Raw genomic sequence first — 19907 nt, forward strand, 5'->3', positions numbered from 1 at the left:
AATATAAAAATCATACTAAAAATATAAATAGTTTTGAAGTTAAGTTTGAAATTTTGCTTCTGGAAAACAATATTTTAGAATCCAAATATATAATTTTAGAAACTGAAATAGAATGTATTTTTGGAGATCCTCTTAGGTGCCTCCCGACTCATTGAGACGACTTGACCACCGTTACCTTTTAATAATTTCATTTTCACCTCGTACATTACTAGTTTTAGCTACGGTTGGTAGTTAATTATTTGCTAATCATTCACTGCTACTACAGTGCACGACGCCGTTTTTGACGGAATCTCTTTGTAGATCTGCACCGTACGAAACCACGTGCATTGCGCAGTCCATGTTCTTAACGAGCGGCTCTTAATATGCATCAAAGTTCAAATTTAAATTAAACGAAATTATCTGGCAGAAAAAAGAGAATACTTAGAAAACAATGTACTTAACCTCTAAGCAGAGGCAGGGGACAATAATCACATGGGTCCATTAGCTCACTCTTTCTGGAACTTCATAACATTTTCTATTTGTATAAACTACTAATTATGTATAAAATATTAAAACAGTCTTCAATAAGAGGTCAAATGACGACTAATTGACGCATTAGGGTTAGGTGAAATCCATATCTAATAAGTTTATTTAGAACGATATATTATTAAACGGAATTAATTCTATTAAGAGAAATATTTCAAAACTTCATTTTCTAAAATAATACAATTTTAAAAAGTCCTCCTAGATATTCTATTAAAGAAAACTTTCTAAAATTTTATAAATGTTTTATAAATAGTTGTGGTATCTTTAAAGGAGGGATCAGCAAAAAATGTACTTTATTGAATATAAAAAATTATTATTTCTTTAACAGAAATCCAAACATTATAAATGGTTTTTCTAAACAAAAAATTGAATCTAGATGAATGAATTTCTAGTGTTTAGAATTTTTTTTTTAATTCGGATGGGGAATGCCTAATAAATACTCCTTTACCAATAAGCTAATACTTCGTTTGGTAAAATGTATTTTAGAACCTCCTTTGATTTAATTCCCCACCATGTATTGAGGATACCTTTGGCAAAAAAAAAAAAAAAAAAAAAAAATATATATATATATATATATATATATATTTTTTTTTTTCAAAAATTTCAAAGTTAAGTGTATTGCTTTTTACGAATGATGTCCCAGTTTACGTGTCATGTATTAACTACGAAAATATATAATAAAATTTTAAAGATAATGAGAAAAGAAAATGCAAAGTTAGGTTGAAAGGATCCATCAAAAATGGCCCTACTCTTATTTAGCATTTTGTTTCGATTTTTTTTTGAAAATTTCTATTTGATTCTATTTATCAAAATGCAAGCAGCATATCAACTTTTCAAATTTGTTGTAATCAAAAGGGTAACCTCATCAAAATCTCTAGGTACTATCAAGTTAATAGTACTACAAAAGCCATGGATAAGTAGATACATAACTAATTTTGTTTTCAATCTATTACTCTCTCTGTTTCATAATATAAGATACTTAACATGAATGCACAAAAATTAAGAAAATTTTTTTAGAAGATAATGTTATTAATAATATAAAATGAAAATAAGTTAACTATTCATAAATAATGTAATAGAATGTTATTGATTAACCAACTTTCAATAAAATTAAAATATCTTAAAAATATCAAAACATCTTATATTTTGAAACATTAAAACTTTTTTAAAACATTTTATATTATGGAACCGAAGGAATAGTTTAATTGAACGGAGAGACACACTATTTTTACTAACAGATTTCAATTAAAAAAAATAATACTCCTATTATCATATGTACAAAATTGGGCTGCTAAATGAGTCTCAAAGAGGCTGGCTCCAACATTGAGAAAGCAAATAGTATATTGGAAAGATGAGGAAAAAAGCAACTGTTAATAAATTAGAAAGCAAAGTCAGTGCATGCAACCACAGCCCATAGGTCAGACCTCAAATTGGACAATTCCTTCATTTTATTCTCAATTAGTTTAAAATTAGTAACAAAGAGATGTCAAATAGAATTAGTTTCCCTTTAATTTGATGTAATAATATATATCTCAATGATGCAACTGATGAGGAATATTCCCAAACAAGGATTGTTTTATATTCATTGAACCCCTTTCTAAAAGTTTAAACATGTAATGGACAGATCAATGAGGTCACTTCCCTTATGATAATTGAATTTGATAATATTATTAAATGACTTGCAAGTCAGCAATTTCGGCAAATTAACAATTACTCTCCAAAGCTTTTTTCTTCTATATATACTAGGAGTTAATCCGTACTACGTGCGGACATATTTTATTTTCAAATATTAACTATATAGCTATTCTTCTCGACGTTGTATTGAACAACAATAAAATTCTGAATTGAATGTTTGTGTGGATACATATTTTTTTCAGAAAAATCAGAAAATTATACATTTTTCAAATAGATGTTTGATATAGTTTTTTATTTCTTATATTGTGTATATACATATTATTTAATTTTTCTTACCTTATAGGATAATTTTTTTCAAATAGATCTTTTTATGTTTTTGTCAAAAAATAGCTTTCAATAAGAAAAATGACCAAAATAGCCCATTTTCATTTTAAAAAATTTAATTTTTATTTTTTATTTTTTAAAATTTGAAAACTATCCTCAAAACCCCACCCCTTAATTCTAAACCCTAAGTCTAGATTAGTTAACCCTAGCCTCTAGGGTATAAATGTATTTTCACTGTTTAATAAAACTTATTTTGGTCATTTTTCTCATTGAAGCTATTTTGTGACAAAAACTTAAAAATGACTATCCTAGAAAATTTCTCTATATTATATATTTACTTATTCTATTTTTTTTTTGCTTCTATATCAAATAATAATATTACGATAGATGTTTAATGTAATATTCATATTTCTTATATTGTATATTTACTTATTATTTATTTAACTATACATTTTTCCATTAAACTATATATTTTTCAGATAGATGTTTAATTTAGTTTTTTTTTTATATTGTGTATTTACTTATTGTTTATCTATTTTTATTTTGTGTATTTACTTATTCTAAATTTATTGCTATATCAATTATAATATTGCGATATATATTTAATGTAATATTTTTATTTCTTATATATTATATTATATTTACTTATTATTTGTTTTTTCTTATATTTTTTATTAACTATTATAATATGTAACATTTCTATTTCTTATATTGTATATTTTCTTATAAAAATATTTGTAAATAATAATGTAAAACAATACATTTTCAGATAAATGTTTAATGCAATTTTTCTATTTCTTATATTGTATAATTATTTATTATTTAATTTTTCTTATATCGTATATTCACTTATTCTATTTTTTTGCTTTTATATCAAATGGTAATATTATTTATAGATGTCTAATGTAATATTTATATTGTATATTTACTTATTATTTATTTTACTTTACCTTTTTCAGATGTTTAATGTAGTTTTTATATTTATTATATTTTATATTTAATTATTATTTATTTTTATTCTAATATTATGATATATGTTTAATGTAATATTTTTGTTTCTTATACTCTATATTTACTTATTATTTATTTTACTATACATTTTTTATATAGATGTCAAATTTAGTTTTTCCAGTTCTGATATTGTATATTTACTTATTGTGTATCTTTTCTTATATTGTATATCTACTTATTTTAATATTACGACAGATTTTTAATATAATATTTCTATTTCTTATATTGTATATTTACTTATTATTTATTTTACTATACATTTTTTAGCGAGATGTTTAATTTAGTTTTTTTTTTATTTCTTAATTGTATTTTATCTATTGCTTATTTTTTCTTATACTGTATATTTACTTATTCTAATTTTCTTATTTTTATATCAAATGTTAATGTTATGATAGATGTTTAATGTAATATTTCTATTTTTATATTGTATATTTACTTATAAAAATATTTGGAAATAATAAAAATGTAAAACTATACATTTTTCATATAGATATTTAATGTAGTTTTTTCATTTTTATATTTTTTTTCATTGTATATTTACTAATCTAGTTGTTTTTTTTATATCAAGTTGTAATATTACGATAGATTTTTAGTGTAATATTTATATTTTTTATATTATATATTTACTTATTATTTATTTTTCGTTATATTGTATATTTACTTATTATTGTTTAATGTAATATTTCCATTTTTTATATTGTATATTTACTTATTATTTATTTTTCCTTGTATTTATATTTACTTTTTATTATTTTTAGTAACAATGACACGTGTCATATTTCGGAATAAGTTTTATTCGTTGATGTGGACGGTACAGGGAACCTCAAAATGTCTCTTTTATTAGTATAGACTAGGAATTAACATTTTATCAGTATAGAAATTAACATGTGCTACCCACGTGGCTATATCAATTTTGAAATGGTAACTATATAGCTATTCTTTTAAACTTTGTATTATGAACAACAACAAAATTCTAAATTGTATGTTTGTGTGAATACATATTTCCTTAAAAAAAAACCTATACATTTTTAAGATATATGTTTGATATAGTTTTCTATTTTTTTATATTGTAGAGCAATTCTCTCAAATAACATTTTTTAAGTTTTTGTCACAAAATAACTTTCAATAAAGAAAATGACCAAAATAGCCTTTCTTATTTTGAAATTTTTAATTTTTAATTTTTAAAATTTGAAACTCTATCCTCAAAATCCAACCTCTTAACTCTAAACCCTAACTATAGATTAGTTTATCCTAGGGTATAAATATATTTTAACTCTTTAATAAAACTTGTTTTGGTCATTTTTTCTCACTGAGGGATATTTTTGTGAGTAAAACCTAAAAATGACTATCGTAGGGAATTTCTATATTTTGAATATTTATTTATTTTAATTTTTCTTGCTTTTATATCAAATGTTAAATTACAATAGACGTCTCATGTAATATTTTTTATTTTTTATATTGTATATTTGTTTATTATTTATTTAACTATATATTTTTCCATTTAACTATATATTTTTCAGATATATGTTTAATTTAGTTTTTTTTTCATTTTTTATATTGTATATTTACTTACTGTTTATCTTTTCTTATTTTGTATATTTACTTATTCTAAATTTCTTGCTTTTATATCAATGATAATATTACGATATATATATTAAATACAATATTTTATTTATTATATACTATATTTACTTATTATTTATTTTTTCTTATATTTTTCATTTAATTATTATAATATGTAGCATTTGTATTTCTTATATTGTATATTTACTTATTATTTATTTCTTCCTATATTGTATATATATTTACTTATAAAAATATTTGTAAATAATAAAAATGTAAAAATAATACATTTTTTCAGACATATGTTTAATTTAGTTTTTCCATTTCTTATATTGTATATTTACTTATTATATATGTTTTGCTTTTATATCAAATGGTAATATTACTTATAATGTTTAATGTAATATTTATATTTGTTATATTGTATACTTACTTATTATATATTTTTTCTTATATTCTATATTTACTTATTATATTTTTTTATTTTATATCATATGGTAATAACTTATAATGTAATGTAATATTTATATTTCTTATATTGTATATTTACTTATTATTTATTTCATTGTACGTTTTTCAGATGTTTAATGTAGTTTTTTTATTTCTTATATTGTATATTTACTTATTATTTATTTTTATTCTAATATTATGATCTAATATTTTTATTCTGTATACTCTATATTTAATTATTATTTAATTTACTATACATTATTTCAAATAGATGTTTAATTTAGTTTTTTCTAATTCTCATATTTTATATTTATTTATTATGTATTTTTTTCTTATACTGTATATTTACTTATTCTAATATTACGATAGATTTTTAATATACTACTTCTATTTTTTATATTGTATATTTATTTATTATTTATTTTACTATATTTTTTTTTTCAGAGAGATTGTTAATTTAGATTTTTTTTTTATTTCTTAATTGTATTTTACCTATTATTTTTTTTATATCGTAAATTTACCTATTCTAATTATTTTGCTTTTATATCAAATGATAATATTATGATACATGTTTAAGATGTAAGAAAATTGATTTTTTTTTTAATGAGAATTTAGATTTTGTACTTAAATATTTATGAGTTTTACCGGTCAGGCTAGGTCAGCATGATTGTAATCCCTATGATTGTTATTACGTAAGAAATGTTGACTATGACTCATCGATTTTAAAAGTCCGGAGAATTATTACTTACAGAATTATTACTTAGCATGTATGTTTTACTATAACACAATTTCCAAATATCAAATAATTTAAGACTTCAAACTTATATTAAATTTTAAGAATGTAAACATGCAACTTATAAATAAAACAAGTTATATTTATAAGAGAAAATTTTATATCATAATTTCAAACATAACACATTTTCAAAACAACACCTGACATAAATTCGACATAAAAATTTCCATGTTTATAAGTTCAACATAATAAAAATTTAAAATAATACTAAACAAAAGTTGAACAGATAAAATTACATAAACCACATAAGCAAACATAGACAAATCACGTTCAAAATTTTTAGGATAGCAGATTTTGGGTGAAAGCTATAAACATAAAGAAACAAGAATATTCTCATCCTTATACAAAATTAAGATGACAATTCATTCAGAGACTCCAAAATTAACAAATGAACATGAATGAACAATTTTTTTTAAAAAAATAATCATTTTCAATATGGAGAAAATGCAAGTTAACTATAATTAACAGAAAATCATAGAGAAAATTTCCTGCGAAGTCCTCTAGAGCAGACTTAAGCTAGGGTCTTCTTATAAAAGACCAAAGGCGAAGTTTTCCCAGAAAATACTTCCGGTGAATTCTTCCCAAAAAGGACTTCAGGCGAAGTATTCTTTTAGGTTATTTTTAAAATTGTAAATTTACAAAGATACTTCAACCTATATCTGCTCAATGAGCATACTTCGGGTGAAGTTTTACTTTATAAATTTTTGGGTTACTTTTGTGTATCAATTTTTAAAAAAAGTTTTAAGAGCAGACTTCATCCGATGTCTGCTGTGATTACCATGCTCGTTTTGTATTTGACCAAATTTTTTATAAGATTTGACTTCTTCATAGCAGACTTCACCCAAGTCTGATACGAGGAGACTTCACATGAACTCTTCCTACAAGTCATCTGAAATCTTTGAATTGTCAAAAGAAGTCTGTTCGGGGCAACTTTGCAAGTGACCATCTTTGAATTTTTATGAATAAGCTTCACCTAAAGTATGCTTTTAGAACCACAGATATGACCAAAATCTCAAAATAAAAACGAAAACAGCCTAAGGTGAAGTCTTCTTAATTTTCAAAAATAGGAAACTTCACTTAATCTGCTAATTAATTTATTTTTAAGTAAAATGTTTAACATATATGTCAATTGCAAAACTGACATGAGTAGATTTCTTGTTAGACGCAGGAGACTTCATGTGACATGTAAAAAAAAATTCAGATGAAGTCTTCTCACAGCAGATTTCACAGATAAAACATCCTAAGAAAAATTCAATTTCCTATCAAATATCTCTTAAATTCAAAACTAACTGCATATTTTAAAAAATATTGCATGAAATCTACTCGATCTTTTTTACAAAATAAAATGAGCAGATTTCACTTGAAGTATTCTAAGAAAATTAAAAAAAACAATCAATTACAAAACTAACATGCATTGACCATAAATTTTCACCTGAAATATGCACAGTTGAGCAGACTTCACCTGAAGTTTTTTTTTTGTGTGAAATAGATCAGAAAAATTTGAAAATCAAATGAATAACTATCTAAATCCATTCAGAGTTCATGTTTAGTGTTCTCAAGCACCCATAAATCCTATTTCCTAGTTTAAGCTAAATGAAAGAAACACACGCATTAATAACCAACAATACTCAAATTTGAGGAAGTTCAATGTAAATGTGACTTGGAAATCGAAAATATGATTTTTTTTGGATGAACCAAGAGAAGAAATGCAAGATAAATGATTTTTATCTATAATAAAATAAAAATAGAATTAAAAAGCATGTTGAGCTTGGTTTTTGGTATATCAATGTATTTTGAATAGTATTTTCGTGAATAATTAATATGTTAGGATAAAAATATTAAAATATATTTTTGAAAAGATTAGTTTTGTACGTGATAAAAAAATTAGGTTAGTTTTGGAAAAAAGCCCAACAATATTAATGATTCAGATGTTTTGTCTTTATGAAAATTAAGTATAACATCAGGAAAAACAAAGGAGCTACAAATTGCCTACTACTTCACCACTAAGCAAAGCCTCCTTCAAAGAGCCAAAATAGCTTTATTTTACATATGTTCAACAAGATCTTACAGGTCATGTGCTTCTGTTTAAAGTGATTTGATTCTCTGCATCTATAAAAAGTTATAAAAGACTCCGTCAATTGGTGAATCGATACTGGCGGTGGTAGTTATGCATACAATGAGACTGTTTCATAATCCATGCAGATTAGAGTGATAGATTAAAATAGTTGTATTTGATACCATTTTACAAATGTGATCTCCTTATTTTTGAATAGCTTAAGGAATATAGGAAGAATTGAACCTCATGAAAACTATGAAAGGGAAGATCTAACATTTTTGAAGTTAGAGCCTTCAAGCCTTCAAGCATTTTGATCAAAAAAAAAAAAAGCCTTCAAGCATATTTTTGACCATAATGTTGCCTAAAAACTATTCCTTCCGTTTCCAAAAGTAAAATTTTTAGATTTTTTTTCTTATTCCACAAAGATATATTTTCTATATTGTTAAGATACTTTTTAAACTTTTGAGGAACATTAATTGAGAATATTTAAATTGATTAAATTTCATTGGTGGAAAATTATTGGAAAATGTATAATAAAGTAAAAAATAATTTAAATTATAAACATTTATTAAATTTTTAATAAGCGTGCATACTCTAAAAAATCTTACTTTCAGGAACAGAGAGAGTAAATGCATTTTCTGTTCTAATCAGGTCTAGATTCGTTTCTTTGTTATTAATATCATTTCAAATAAATAAATTCCAAGTTACAGCTAAGTTAATTTTTTTTTGTTCTAGTTACATATTAGTGAAGGTTTAAAAAACCAGAGTTTCATAATAAGGATCAAGACAAATCACATACAAAAGAGCTTCGGAAAGATAAGATAGATAAAAAAGTTCTTTCAACTTAATGGTCTTTAGGATGTTAAGCTGAAGATTTTTTTTTAAGGGCAATTGTCAATAATAGCACCTTTTGAAGTTTATGTCTCAAAAATAGCACTAGAAGAAGAAAGTCACAAAAATGACATTCATTAAAGGGTAAAATATCTCTAATACCCTTGGTTTAAAATTAAATAAATAAAAAAAATTAAAAAAAATTAAAATGAAAAAAAGAATTTTTTTTTATAGTTTCAGATTATATGTTTTCAGATTCGAAATTTTTATAATTTTTTTTTTGAAACTTTTTTTTCAAATTTTCTTTTTATAATTTAAAAATACTTTTTGAAACTGTTTTTAAAATTTTTATTTTTTATTTTAGTATTTAATTTTTACAAAATTTTAAACCATAATTTTAAAACCCCACCCCTTAACTCTAAACCCTAAGGTTTGGATTAATTAACCCAAAAGGTATAAGTATATATTTACCTCTTTAATGAAACCTATTTTTGTGACTTTGAGCCTTGAGTGCTACTTTGGGAACAAAAACTTGGTTTAGTGCTATCTTAGTCTTTTTCTCATTTTTTTTAATGGCAAATGCATGCAATTTGAGTAGACAAGATGGTTAGAAAGTTACTTCTTAGCTTAAGTATATATATAGTTTGATTACAATTCCTAGTCGTGTGATGTGAAAGAAGCTCGTCTTTGTATTTAAAGGGATTTGTTACATCAATGAATGTCATGTGATTAAACTTTGTAATATCTTTACTAACGCTTGACAATTTCCGTCGACCGTTGTATATCCTTTGCTTCATACGTTTTGAATTGTCGACAACAAAGCCTTGCCATCTCTATAGCCGATGATGCTTGTCCCAAATATATATAGGATCTCTTTGATAATTTTGTAGTATCCAAAGACTTGCATCACTTTCTTGAAACAATACAGGGTTTTGTCTGAAAATATGACGTAAACTCATCAGCTCAAAGACAATGAAGAACAACAAGCCCTTAACTTAAAAACGTTCTCACACGATTCACATTTACAAAATTGAAAAGAGATACTAAATCAGTTCTTCAAATTATGTTTTGCTATTACTCACTCACTCACTCAACTGTATCTAAATAAACAGGCGAGATGAAAACACTCGCTATATAAACATAACATCAAAGCTGCATTTTAGAAGGAAAAAAAGATAACTGGATGATGACGATGGTGATTAGGGGTTTGCAGTTTCAGCTCCAGGGTGGTAATAAAGCATCTCGTCCCACATCATCTCTCTGATCATCCGTTCCTCCATGTTCTCATCTATGTCCAGAGAGATTGGGACATGCGCAGGTGGATTAGAACCAGGGTCAAACAGTCCCGCCATGTACGGGTGCGAGAGTGCATCGGTTACAGAGATTCTCTTGGTCGGATCAAACACTAGCATCCTCTGCAGCAAATCTATAGCCAGAGGATTGGCTTGCGGGTAGAGATTGGAGAGATGTGTACCCCTCGAGTAAGGAAGAGACTTGATGAATCTTCGAGCTTTCGGGTTGTCTATAAACCGAATATCAGACTCTTGCTGGCTACCAACGACATTGATGATGAGCTTAAGCTGGTTGAGACATTCTGTCCCCGGGAATATCGGTTTTCGACCAAGAATCTCCGCGAATATGCATCCAACTGACCAGACATCAATGGAGGTTCCGTAGTTGTCACAGCAGAGAAGAAGCTCAGGTGCTCTGTACCAACGCGTGACCACATACTCGGTCATGAACTGTTCATTTCCCTGGCTCGTCCTGGCTAACCCGAAGTCACATATCTTTAGATCGCAGTTAGCGTTGACTAAGAGGTTCCCTGGCTTCAAATCGCGGTGAAGGATGTTTGCAGAGTGAAGATACTTCAATCCTCTAAGCAACTAAACAAACAACAAAACAAAAACCAATATCACTAACTAACTAATGATACATGAGACCCTGGCGAGTGACCGCTGGGACGAAATTAATATAACATGATTACAGGCTTGAACCCCGAACCTCCTGGTATTATAAAAAAATAAGAAGATGTTACATTACCTGAAACAAGAAGTATTTGCAGTGATCATCAGAAAGAGACTGAGAGGATTTAATGATCTGATGAAGATCAGTATCCATCAGCTCATAAACCAAGTAAACATCTTTGAAACTCGATTTATTCGTAGGCAGCATAACGTCTTTAAGCGCGATCACGTTATCATGCCTCACGTGCCTAAGAAGCTTGAGCTCTCTCAGCGTCCTCAAGGCGTCAACGCGATTCTCGAACACATTGTGAATCTTTTTGATGGCGACCTTCTCGTTGGTCTCGCGGTTGATGGAAGAACAAACCACACCGTAAGCTCCTCTTCCGATGGGTTTGATGGGAACATACTTAGTGTCGATTTCGAACAGTGTTTGCCACATGGAGTAGTAATGTTTCCCTTGCTGTTTGATCCCATTTGGTGGCTCAACTAACATCGCCATGCTTTCTTGTTCCTAAACTCAACCAAAAACCTCCAAATTCTCGGTCTTTTATTCCTTAAATTGAGCAAATCTTCAAAAAGGGTTTATAGAGATTCTTGATTTTCTTGAAACGTTTCAATTTTTTTCCTTTACTTAGCTATCAATCAAACTTTCAAGGTAATTATGACTAAACTCTTTATCTAATTTAAGAAAAACAAAATTTAAGTTAAAACAAGCAAAGAAAAGAAGATTTCGACATACCCAGATTGTAATTACAGAAGCTGAATTGTTGTTGTTGGTTGTGTGTTTTGTTTGATTGGTGATCAGAGAAAGAAGAGAAGGGTATGATTGGATCTGAATTGAGATGGGTTCTTCATACTTATCAAGAAGATATAAAAGAGAGAGAGAAGTTAAGAAGTGTTGAGACCCATACCGGGGAATGTTAGAGAAGAGGAAGAAGATGAAGCAATACGTTATGTTTGATGAAGAAGCCTTTCCTACTTCTTTTCTTTTTTCAGAAAAAAGTAAAATAATTTTATTTGGAAAGTCTGATAATTACGAAAACGACATTTCTTTTGTAAGATATTTTTTTGTTTCTCCTTTAGTATAAAGCTTCAGTTACAAACTATTTAAATTCTAGAGAAATGTAATAAATATCTAAAATAGTTACATGGACTCTCCATATTACACGTAATAATGCAAATTAGAAATAGGTTATTGAATCAAAGAATTTAATACTATGTACTTTGATTTGTAATTAATAAAGAAAGAGATAGCATGACAAAAAAAAAAGAGATAGCATTAAGTTTTATTACATTTTTTTTACTTCATATATATATACATACGTACACGAATATGGAGACTTGAGAAGAGCGAAGGATTGGATCAAGCAACCGGCTAAGCACGTGGGTACAGTGGAATATGACACGTGGCTTACGTATATTGGGCAACACTCTTTTTTGTCCGAAGTTTCCACTGAAAGCTGGGGAAAAGTGTCAATTTCGACCCAAACTATTTTGGTCGTGCCAAATACGACCCGAACAATTGATCAGTGCCAAATACGACCTCAACTCAATTATAATTCAAAAAAATTACCCGAACTTCTTAAAACGTACCTAAATCTACATTGACTCTAACAGAAGTTAGTCAACCGTTAACAAGATAAAACGACGTCGTTTGATATACGAGGAAAAGTGCCAATTTCGACCCCAACACTCTCAATCGTGCCAAATAAGACCCGAACAAATGGTCAGTGCCAAAAACGACCTCAACTCAATTATAATTTAAAAAAAAAATTATCCAATTTTTTCTAAAACGTGTTTAAATCTACATTAACTCTAACAGAAGTTAATCAACTTTTAACAAAGATAAGACGATGTTGTTTTGATATATGTATTTTTTTAAAAAATATGTTCATTTCGGGATTCAAATCCGTGCTGGGATATACTTTTAAAGGGGCACACTAACAACTAGACTAAAATAATTTTTTGAAATATTATTACAAATTGAAATTCTCCATTATATAAACTACTATTCTTGTTCATCTTATCCAATTTAAAACTTTGGTGATTGCTTTATATATTTTAGTTATTGTTTAATTTGTCTAATATTTTGTACAACATATCTTAGTGAAAGAAAGGTAAAAGGCCTCTTAACATTTTTGAACAAAATATCAAAATATATAATATCAACTTTGAAAACTAAAAGAATTCCCACTTAATTTTAAAAATTAAAAATAATTTATATAAGAAATTGTATAAATAAATTCAAAGTTGTAAGCATATTTAAGATCGTATAATAATAAATATTTTATTATTTATATTTTAGTAAGATATAATTTTATTAAAGATATGATAAATAAGAAAAACACGTTAATGTATTTATATAAATCAGAAAAAATTGTCACCAAAATTTTAAATTGGATAAGATGAAGAATAATAATAGTTTATATAATTTCAAATTTGTAATAGTATTTTATGGAATTTTAAAACCATGTTGTTATACCCTTTTAAATGGGCACACTAACAACTAGATAAAAATAACTTTTTAAAATACTATTACAAATTTGAAATTATATAAACTATTATTATTCTTCATCTTATCCAATTTAAAATTTTGGTGTCAATTTTGCTGATTTATATAAATACATTAACGTGTTTTTCTTATTTATCATATCTTTAATAAAATTATATCTTACTAAAATATAAATAATAAAATATTTATTATTATACGATCTTAAATATGCTTACAACTTTGAATTTATTTATACAATTTTCTTATATAAATTATTTTTAATTTTTAAAATTAAGTGGGAATTTTTTTTAGTTTTCAAAGTTGATATTATATATTTTGATATTTTGTTCAAAAATGTTAAGAGGCCTTTTACCTTTCTTTCACTAAGATATGTTGTACAAAATATTAGACAAATTAAACAATAACTAAAATATATAAAGCAATCACCAAAGTTTTAAATTGGATAAGATGAACAAGAATAGTAGTTTATATAATGGAGAATTTCAATTTGTAATAATATTTCAAAAAATTATTTTAGTCTAGTTGTTAGTGTGCCCCTTTAAAAGGATATCCCAGCACGGATTTGAATCCCGAAATGAACATATTTTTTTAAAAAATACATATATCAAAACAACATCGTCTTATCTTTGTTAAAAGTTGATTAACTTCTGTTAGAGTTAATGTAGATTTAGACACGTTTTAGAAAAAAATAGATAATTTTTTTTTAAAATTATAATTGAGTTGAGGTCGTTTTTGGCACTGACCATTTGTTCGGGTCTTATTTGGCACGATTGAGAGTGTTGGGGTCGAAATTGGCACTTTTCCTCGTATATCAAACGACGTCGTTTTATCTTGTTAACGGTTGACTAACTTCTGTTAGAGTCAATGTAGATTTAGGCACGTTTTAAGAAGTTCAGGTAGTTTTTTTGAATTATAATTGAGTTGAGGTCGTATTTGGCACTGATCAATTGTTCGGGTCGTATTTGGCACGACTGAAATAGTTTGGGTCGAAATTGGCACTTTTCCCCTGAAAGCTGGTGAAGTAAAACCTAACTAAAAAGCCTGGAAAGTGCGTCAAGTACAACAACTCTTAGATACTCTCTCTCGGTCAGAGGCTTTTGAAAAGGAGATTTAAAATGATAAGCGTGGCTGCCGGGATCAATAATACTCTCTCACCGAAAGTATAAGGACATGTTTATTGCAAGTTTCTTAGTTGAGTCTCTTAACGTAATATAAAAAATCTTTTACCATATTTATTGTAGGTTTTTTAGGTTGGATCTCTTAGCGTAAAATAAAATACGGTCTCTTAACTTTTAACTAAAAAAAACTAAGAAATGTATTCTTATATCTCTTATTTAAGAGACGTATCTTATCATTTTTAGTTAAAAGATAAGAGACTGTATCTTATATTACGTTAAGAGACACAACATAAGAGACCTACAATAAATATGCTCTAAATACTTTATGCAGAAAAACATTAGAATTATCATCGTGCATCAACTATAGAGATATAATATTTACGGAATAAATAAGTTTTGATACTTGTGTACATATATAATCTAATTATGTATATCCAATCCTACTATATAAAAGGGACTATTTTAGAGGCTTCCAAAGTGTGCCACATAGGCAAAAAAATTCCTGACCAACCAATATGCCATGTCATCCCAGACTGAGCTTCAACCCAAAAATTAAAAAAAAAAAGTCACGTACTGGCCCAGCCTCTTACGTATTATGTCCAAAGTAAATATCATCTCCCCCGTAACTCTAAGCGAAACACAATCAGCCTCCCATCTATCGATGTCTCGATGCCGACATCGATTCCCTTCCCCATCGCCTCCCGCATAACGCCTCCATTCAAGATGGAACCTCAATCGTCAAGTTGCACGGGTACGCCGACTTAGTGCCGTCTCACGTATCGGGTTCGGCGCGGGGACGGGTACGGCACGGGTACAGACGGAGAGGACTCAAATGGGGACGGTTTGGTTAGTCAACCGAGACATCTCAGAAACGTTTCTAAGCCATGTTCATGATTTTTTTTGCTTGAAATATGACTAAGAAATGTTTAGATTTATCTTTTACATGTTAAAAAAAAATTAAAATGAGATGATGGAACCATAGAAATCAATAGTAAGAAAAGTTGATAAAAAAAATCAAGTAAGAAAAATTTTGGCGGCCATAGATTAAGTTTCAGATCGTGTAGAGAAGATGAAGGGTAAATGTCAATGACCATTTTGACCTTCATTTATACGAACAAAAAAAGTCGAACCCAAAAATTATAGTCTACAACTGTTAACCAAGTGACCTAACGTGTTTTTTGAAATTTTCTCAAAAAAATATTTAACCATCTGAATTTGTTTATACTAATACTATAGATTTTCTATTACTTTTATGTTTAGCTTAGGACAATTGACACACATATATATATATATGTTTGATTGTTTATTTTCGTATTGGTCATATAACTATTATTAGTTTATTCTATTGTTTTCTAACTATTTTAAAAACTGTTTAAATCTTATGTGGGATGTTTCAATTATTTGATGTATAGGTATTTTATATATATATATATGCCGTATCCGTATCTATGAATTTTAAGTTTGACGTTTTCCGTCCTTGTTCCCCTCCCGGTTTCCGGTCCCCGTCCTGGTCCCTGGGCTGCTTAGTCGTCTGCCATAAATCCTCTAATCAAGATGACTATTGACCCTCCACATCTCTCCTCCGGCTCGATGATATCTATCTCTTTGTGTTCTCTTCTTCTCCGACTATTTATACATCCTTCCACATCACTCTTTCCTCAGATCGAAAAAATCCATACCTTCATCATGGGCAAACAAACCGCAATCCTCACCGGCAAAGCTTCTTCCCCTCTCCTCTTCCGACATGTTTCACCAGGGCTAGGAGATTCCACCATGCAGTTTAGGCTTCTTCATCACTGGGAAGCTCGCAAGAATGTGAAAGGAGGACCTGACATCCTTCTTGGGATTGAGATGCTTATGATCGATGAAGAGGTATATTAGCGTTGCTTTGAAAAAAATAATATTTACTTTATTTGTTTTAGCGGAGAAGAGTAAGAATTAGATGATTTCTTATCAAGTTCAAACTTATACAACATCCCGAACTTATTAACCATCTGTTTGTTTTATAAATTCAAAACCCGTATAGCTTATTAATACATTGTTTCTAACCGTTTGACTGTGTGTTGTAGATGTTGTTAGCCACCTTAAGCTGGTTGATGGCCAGCCTTTCCATGAGCGCCCGGTTTTGACTTACTTTAGTTTAAAAAAGAAACAGATGACGCGCTTCCACCGTCTTCACATTCTAAAAGAAACAAAACTTCTCAGAAACAAGAAATTCCCAATTTTAATTTACTGGTACTTTAATTAAACATCTAATCCGCGCGAAGCGCGGACACCGGCTCTAGTTATATATAACAATTGTATCAGAACTTAATTTTCTGTTGAGTAAAATAAGTCTCACTTTAAACCAAAAATCAAATCACAAATTTAAATCGACACAAAACTAAACAACAAATAGTTTTAGTAAGTTTCAAGCCGGATACTTAAAAAACAAAACTAAAGGGTTTGGTTCACTCATTAGACATTATATTTTTTTTTTTTTTGAAGAAACTCATTAGACATTATATTCTACATAAGTTTTTGCCTTTTCCTGCCCCTCTTACCAACCTGCTTCTGATTCTTCGTACTATTCTGTTTCCCGTCACTATCATCTATCTTAGTTACAACTTCGTTACAAGCAGAAACATCCTCCTGGGCCTTGACCTTGCTTTTCTCGTCTTTCCTCTTTTCAACAAAGCTAATTACTCCTCGGAGAACAACATCAGTATCATCGTCCTGCATCAACTCTTCAGCTAACTCAGCTGGAGTAACCTCCGTAGAATCTATCAGCTTCTCGATTTCTTCACATAGAGGATGGTTTAAGCCATCTAAACCAAGGTAATTAGAAACCAATGTCCTAAATGCTAAACCTGTACAGTACGACATATTGATATGCATATCCATTCTTCCAGGACGTAGCAACGCAGGATCAAGCCGGTCTTTGTGGTTTGTCGTGAACACGATGATTCTCTCATCTCCAAAACTTGACCATAACCCATCAATGAAGTTCAAAATCCCTGAGAGAGTCAACTACTCAAGACAATATTAGTAAAGATTATCTCAAATCAAATTAAACCCAAACTTATTCACAATTTTTTCTTATAAAAAAATATCACCTGTGTGTCTTGATCCTCACTATCGTCATACTCATCATCCCTGCGTTTCCTCTTTCCTCTAGCTTTTCCAATTTCTTGATTCTCATCTTCCCTATCTCTCACCTCAGCATTGCAATCAATATCCTCAATCACCAAAATAGAACGATTCGTGGTGGATAACAAAATCCTCTTCAGTTCACCATTGTCATAAATATTACTAAGATCAAGATCAAACACATCGAACTTTAGGTAATTAGCCATCGCGGCTATCAAGCTAGATTTACCAGTTCCTGGTGGGCCATACAACAAGTAACCACGTTTCCATGCTTTACCAACTCTCTTGTAAAACTCTTTCCTCTTCAGAAACCTCTCCAAGTCATCGATTATCTTCTTCTTTGCACTTGGATCCATCGCCAATGTGTCGAACGTCGAAGGATGCTCTAGACTTATACATCCCCAGCTCCCGCAAGAAGAACCATCGTCGTCCCTGCTCCCAGGCACATCTCGGCTATAGAGATTCACCACTCTCAGGTCCCTCTTGATCTTTTCCGACTCCGCGATAACGTGGTTCAAGTAAGAGTCCAAGACTCTCTCTCTCAGCTTCTTCTCGAATGTGAGCTCGTAGTACCGTTTCACTTTCTCACTGTTCTCCTTCTCCGTCTGAACATATAACCACTTCACCTGGATGTCCTCGAACGTATCGCGGATCGCTTCTCCTTTGGCTATTGTGACATTCAAGTGCTTCTGCTTCGGAGTTTTTGCAACGCGTAAACGCTCAGTCTCGGGGCCGATCTTGGTGCGGAGGTACATCTCCGCCGCTTCGTAGACTAGGTTTTTCTTATACTTGGAGTTCTCGTCGATGATCAACGTGAGATTCTTCGAACTCGGAGTGAATAGTTTGCCCAGTACGTTCTCGTAGATGTAGGAACGGAGCTGGTCCGGTACGAAATCGTTGAGCATCGATCTAAAGAGCATCGAGAAGCCACTTAGAGATGCACACACAGAGAACATAGTCGACGGTGAGAAAGAATAATTGGATGAAGGAAACATCTCAAGCGATGGATGGGTTAGGGTTTACTATGAGAAAAATCGACGATATGGTTTTTAGGTTTTATAGGCACATAATTTTTATTTCCTTTAATTTATAACTTCTATTATACTAAAGAAACTTGAGGGGAAAGAAGGTTGCGTTGCAAAGTGTGTCCGTGTGTACACGTCAGACACCAATCAGTACACCGACTTCCTCTTTCCCTTTTGATTCGGTCCATCAATGAAGAGAAATACATGGTCAAAAAAGTATTATTGTGTCGTTGTTTTTATTTTCAGTACTAGATGATAGTTCCCTAGACACTATGAAAAGTGATTTGCCAAATCTCTTTTCTACGATCACTTTCATGAAAAAAAAGGAAATAATTACTAAAATTGATGACATGTTTTACGGCTAAATATAACATAGATAACATTTAATATTGATTTATATTTCCGAATTCCTTTTTTTAGAATAACGTAATAACTCATATACATTTAATATTAATTTATGTTTTTTGTTAACGTTTTAGAATATGTTAATAACTCATACATAATCATTAAAATAAATATATTCAAATATAACATTACAATTTTTGAAATATTATTTAATTCTATTTTTTTATAATTTATACAATTAAAAAAAAATCTTAGTCATACAAATTATTAGTATCTTACATATCTACAAATTTAATAAATACTATTTAGTTTTAGTTTTAATAATTATACAAATTTTATACAAGTTCATTTAATATATTTAACCAAAAGAAATAGATTAAAAAAATCTATCTAAGATTATATTTTAAAAAATATATGCATGTATATAATTTAAAACAAAAAATTATTTTATCTTAATTATGTTTAATTAAATCAAATTTATATCAAAATATTGGTAAGCAACTAATAAAATCTACAGTAATAATAAAACTTTATTTTTAAATAAAACTTAAATTTAAAATTTTTTTATTACATATGGTGTAAGAAAACACGTAGTATGTCAATATAAAATATTTTTTTAAAAATAT

General features: G+C 28.6%; 2 protein-coding genes across 3 annotated transcripts; both read right to left on the bottom strand.

Moving 5' to 3' along the window:
* Positions 1 to 10122: 10122 nt before the first annotated feature.
* On the bottom strand, positions 10123 to 12193 carry LOC106366417 (mitogen-activated protein kinase 7-like). Of its 2 annotated transcripts, XM_013806015.3 has the most exons (3): positions 11892 to 12193; positions 11229 to 11663; positions 10162 to 11071 (listed from the first exon to the last, which is right to left on the bottom strand). In XM_013806015.3, the coding sequence occupies exons 2-3, from the start codon at positions 11649 to 11651 to the stop codon at positions 10388 to 10390; spliced, it is 1107 nt and encodes a 368-aa protein (XP_013661469.2). In that variant the 5' UTR covers positions 11652 to 11663; positions 11892 to 12193; the 3' UTR covers positions 10162 to 10387.
* A 4915-nt stretch (positions 12194 to 17108) lies between these two features.
* On the bottom strand, positions 17109 to 19086 carry LOC106362784 (AAA-ATPase At2g18193). The gene is made up of 2 exons (XM_022692399.2): positions 17878 to 19086; positions 17109 to 17791 (listed from the first exon to the last, which is right to left on the bottom strand). The coding sequence occupies exons 1-2, from the start codon at positions 18904 to 18906 to the stop codon at positions 17291 to 17293; spliced, it is 1530 nt and encodes a 509-aa protein (XP_022548120.2). The 5' UTR covers positions 18907 to 19086; the 3' UTR covers positions 17109 to 17290.
* Positions 19087 to 19907: the final 821 nt, after the last annotated feature.

This window comes from Brassica napus, chromosome A9, assembly GCF_020379485.1.
Source record: "Brassica napus cultivar Da-Ae chromosome A9, Da-Ae, whole genome shotgun sequence".
NCBI classification, from domain to species: domain Eukaryota; kingdom Viridiplantae; phylum Streptophyta; class Magnoliopsida; order Brassicales; family Brassicaceae; genus Brassica; species Brassica napus.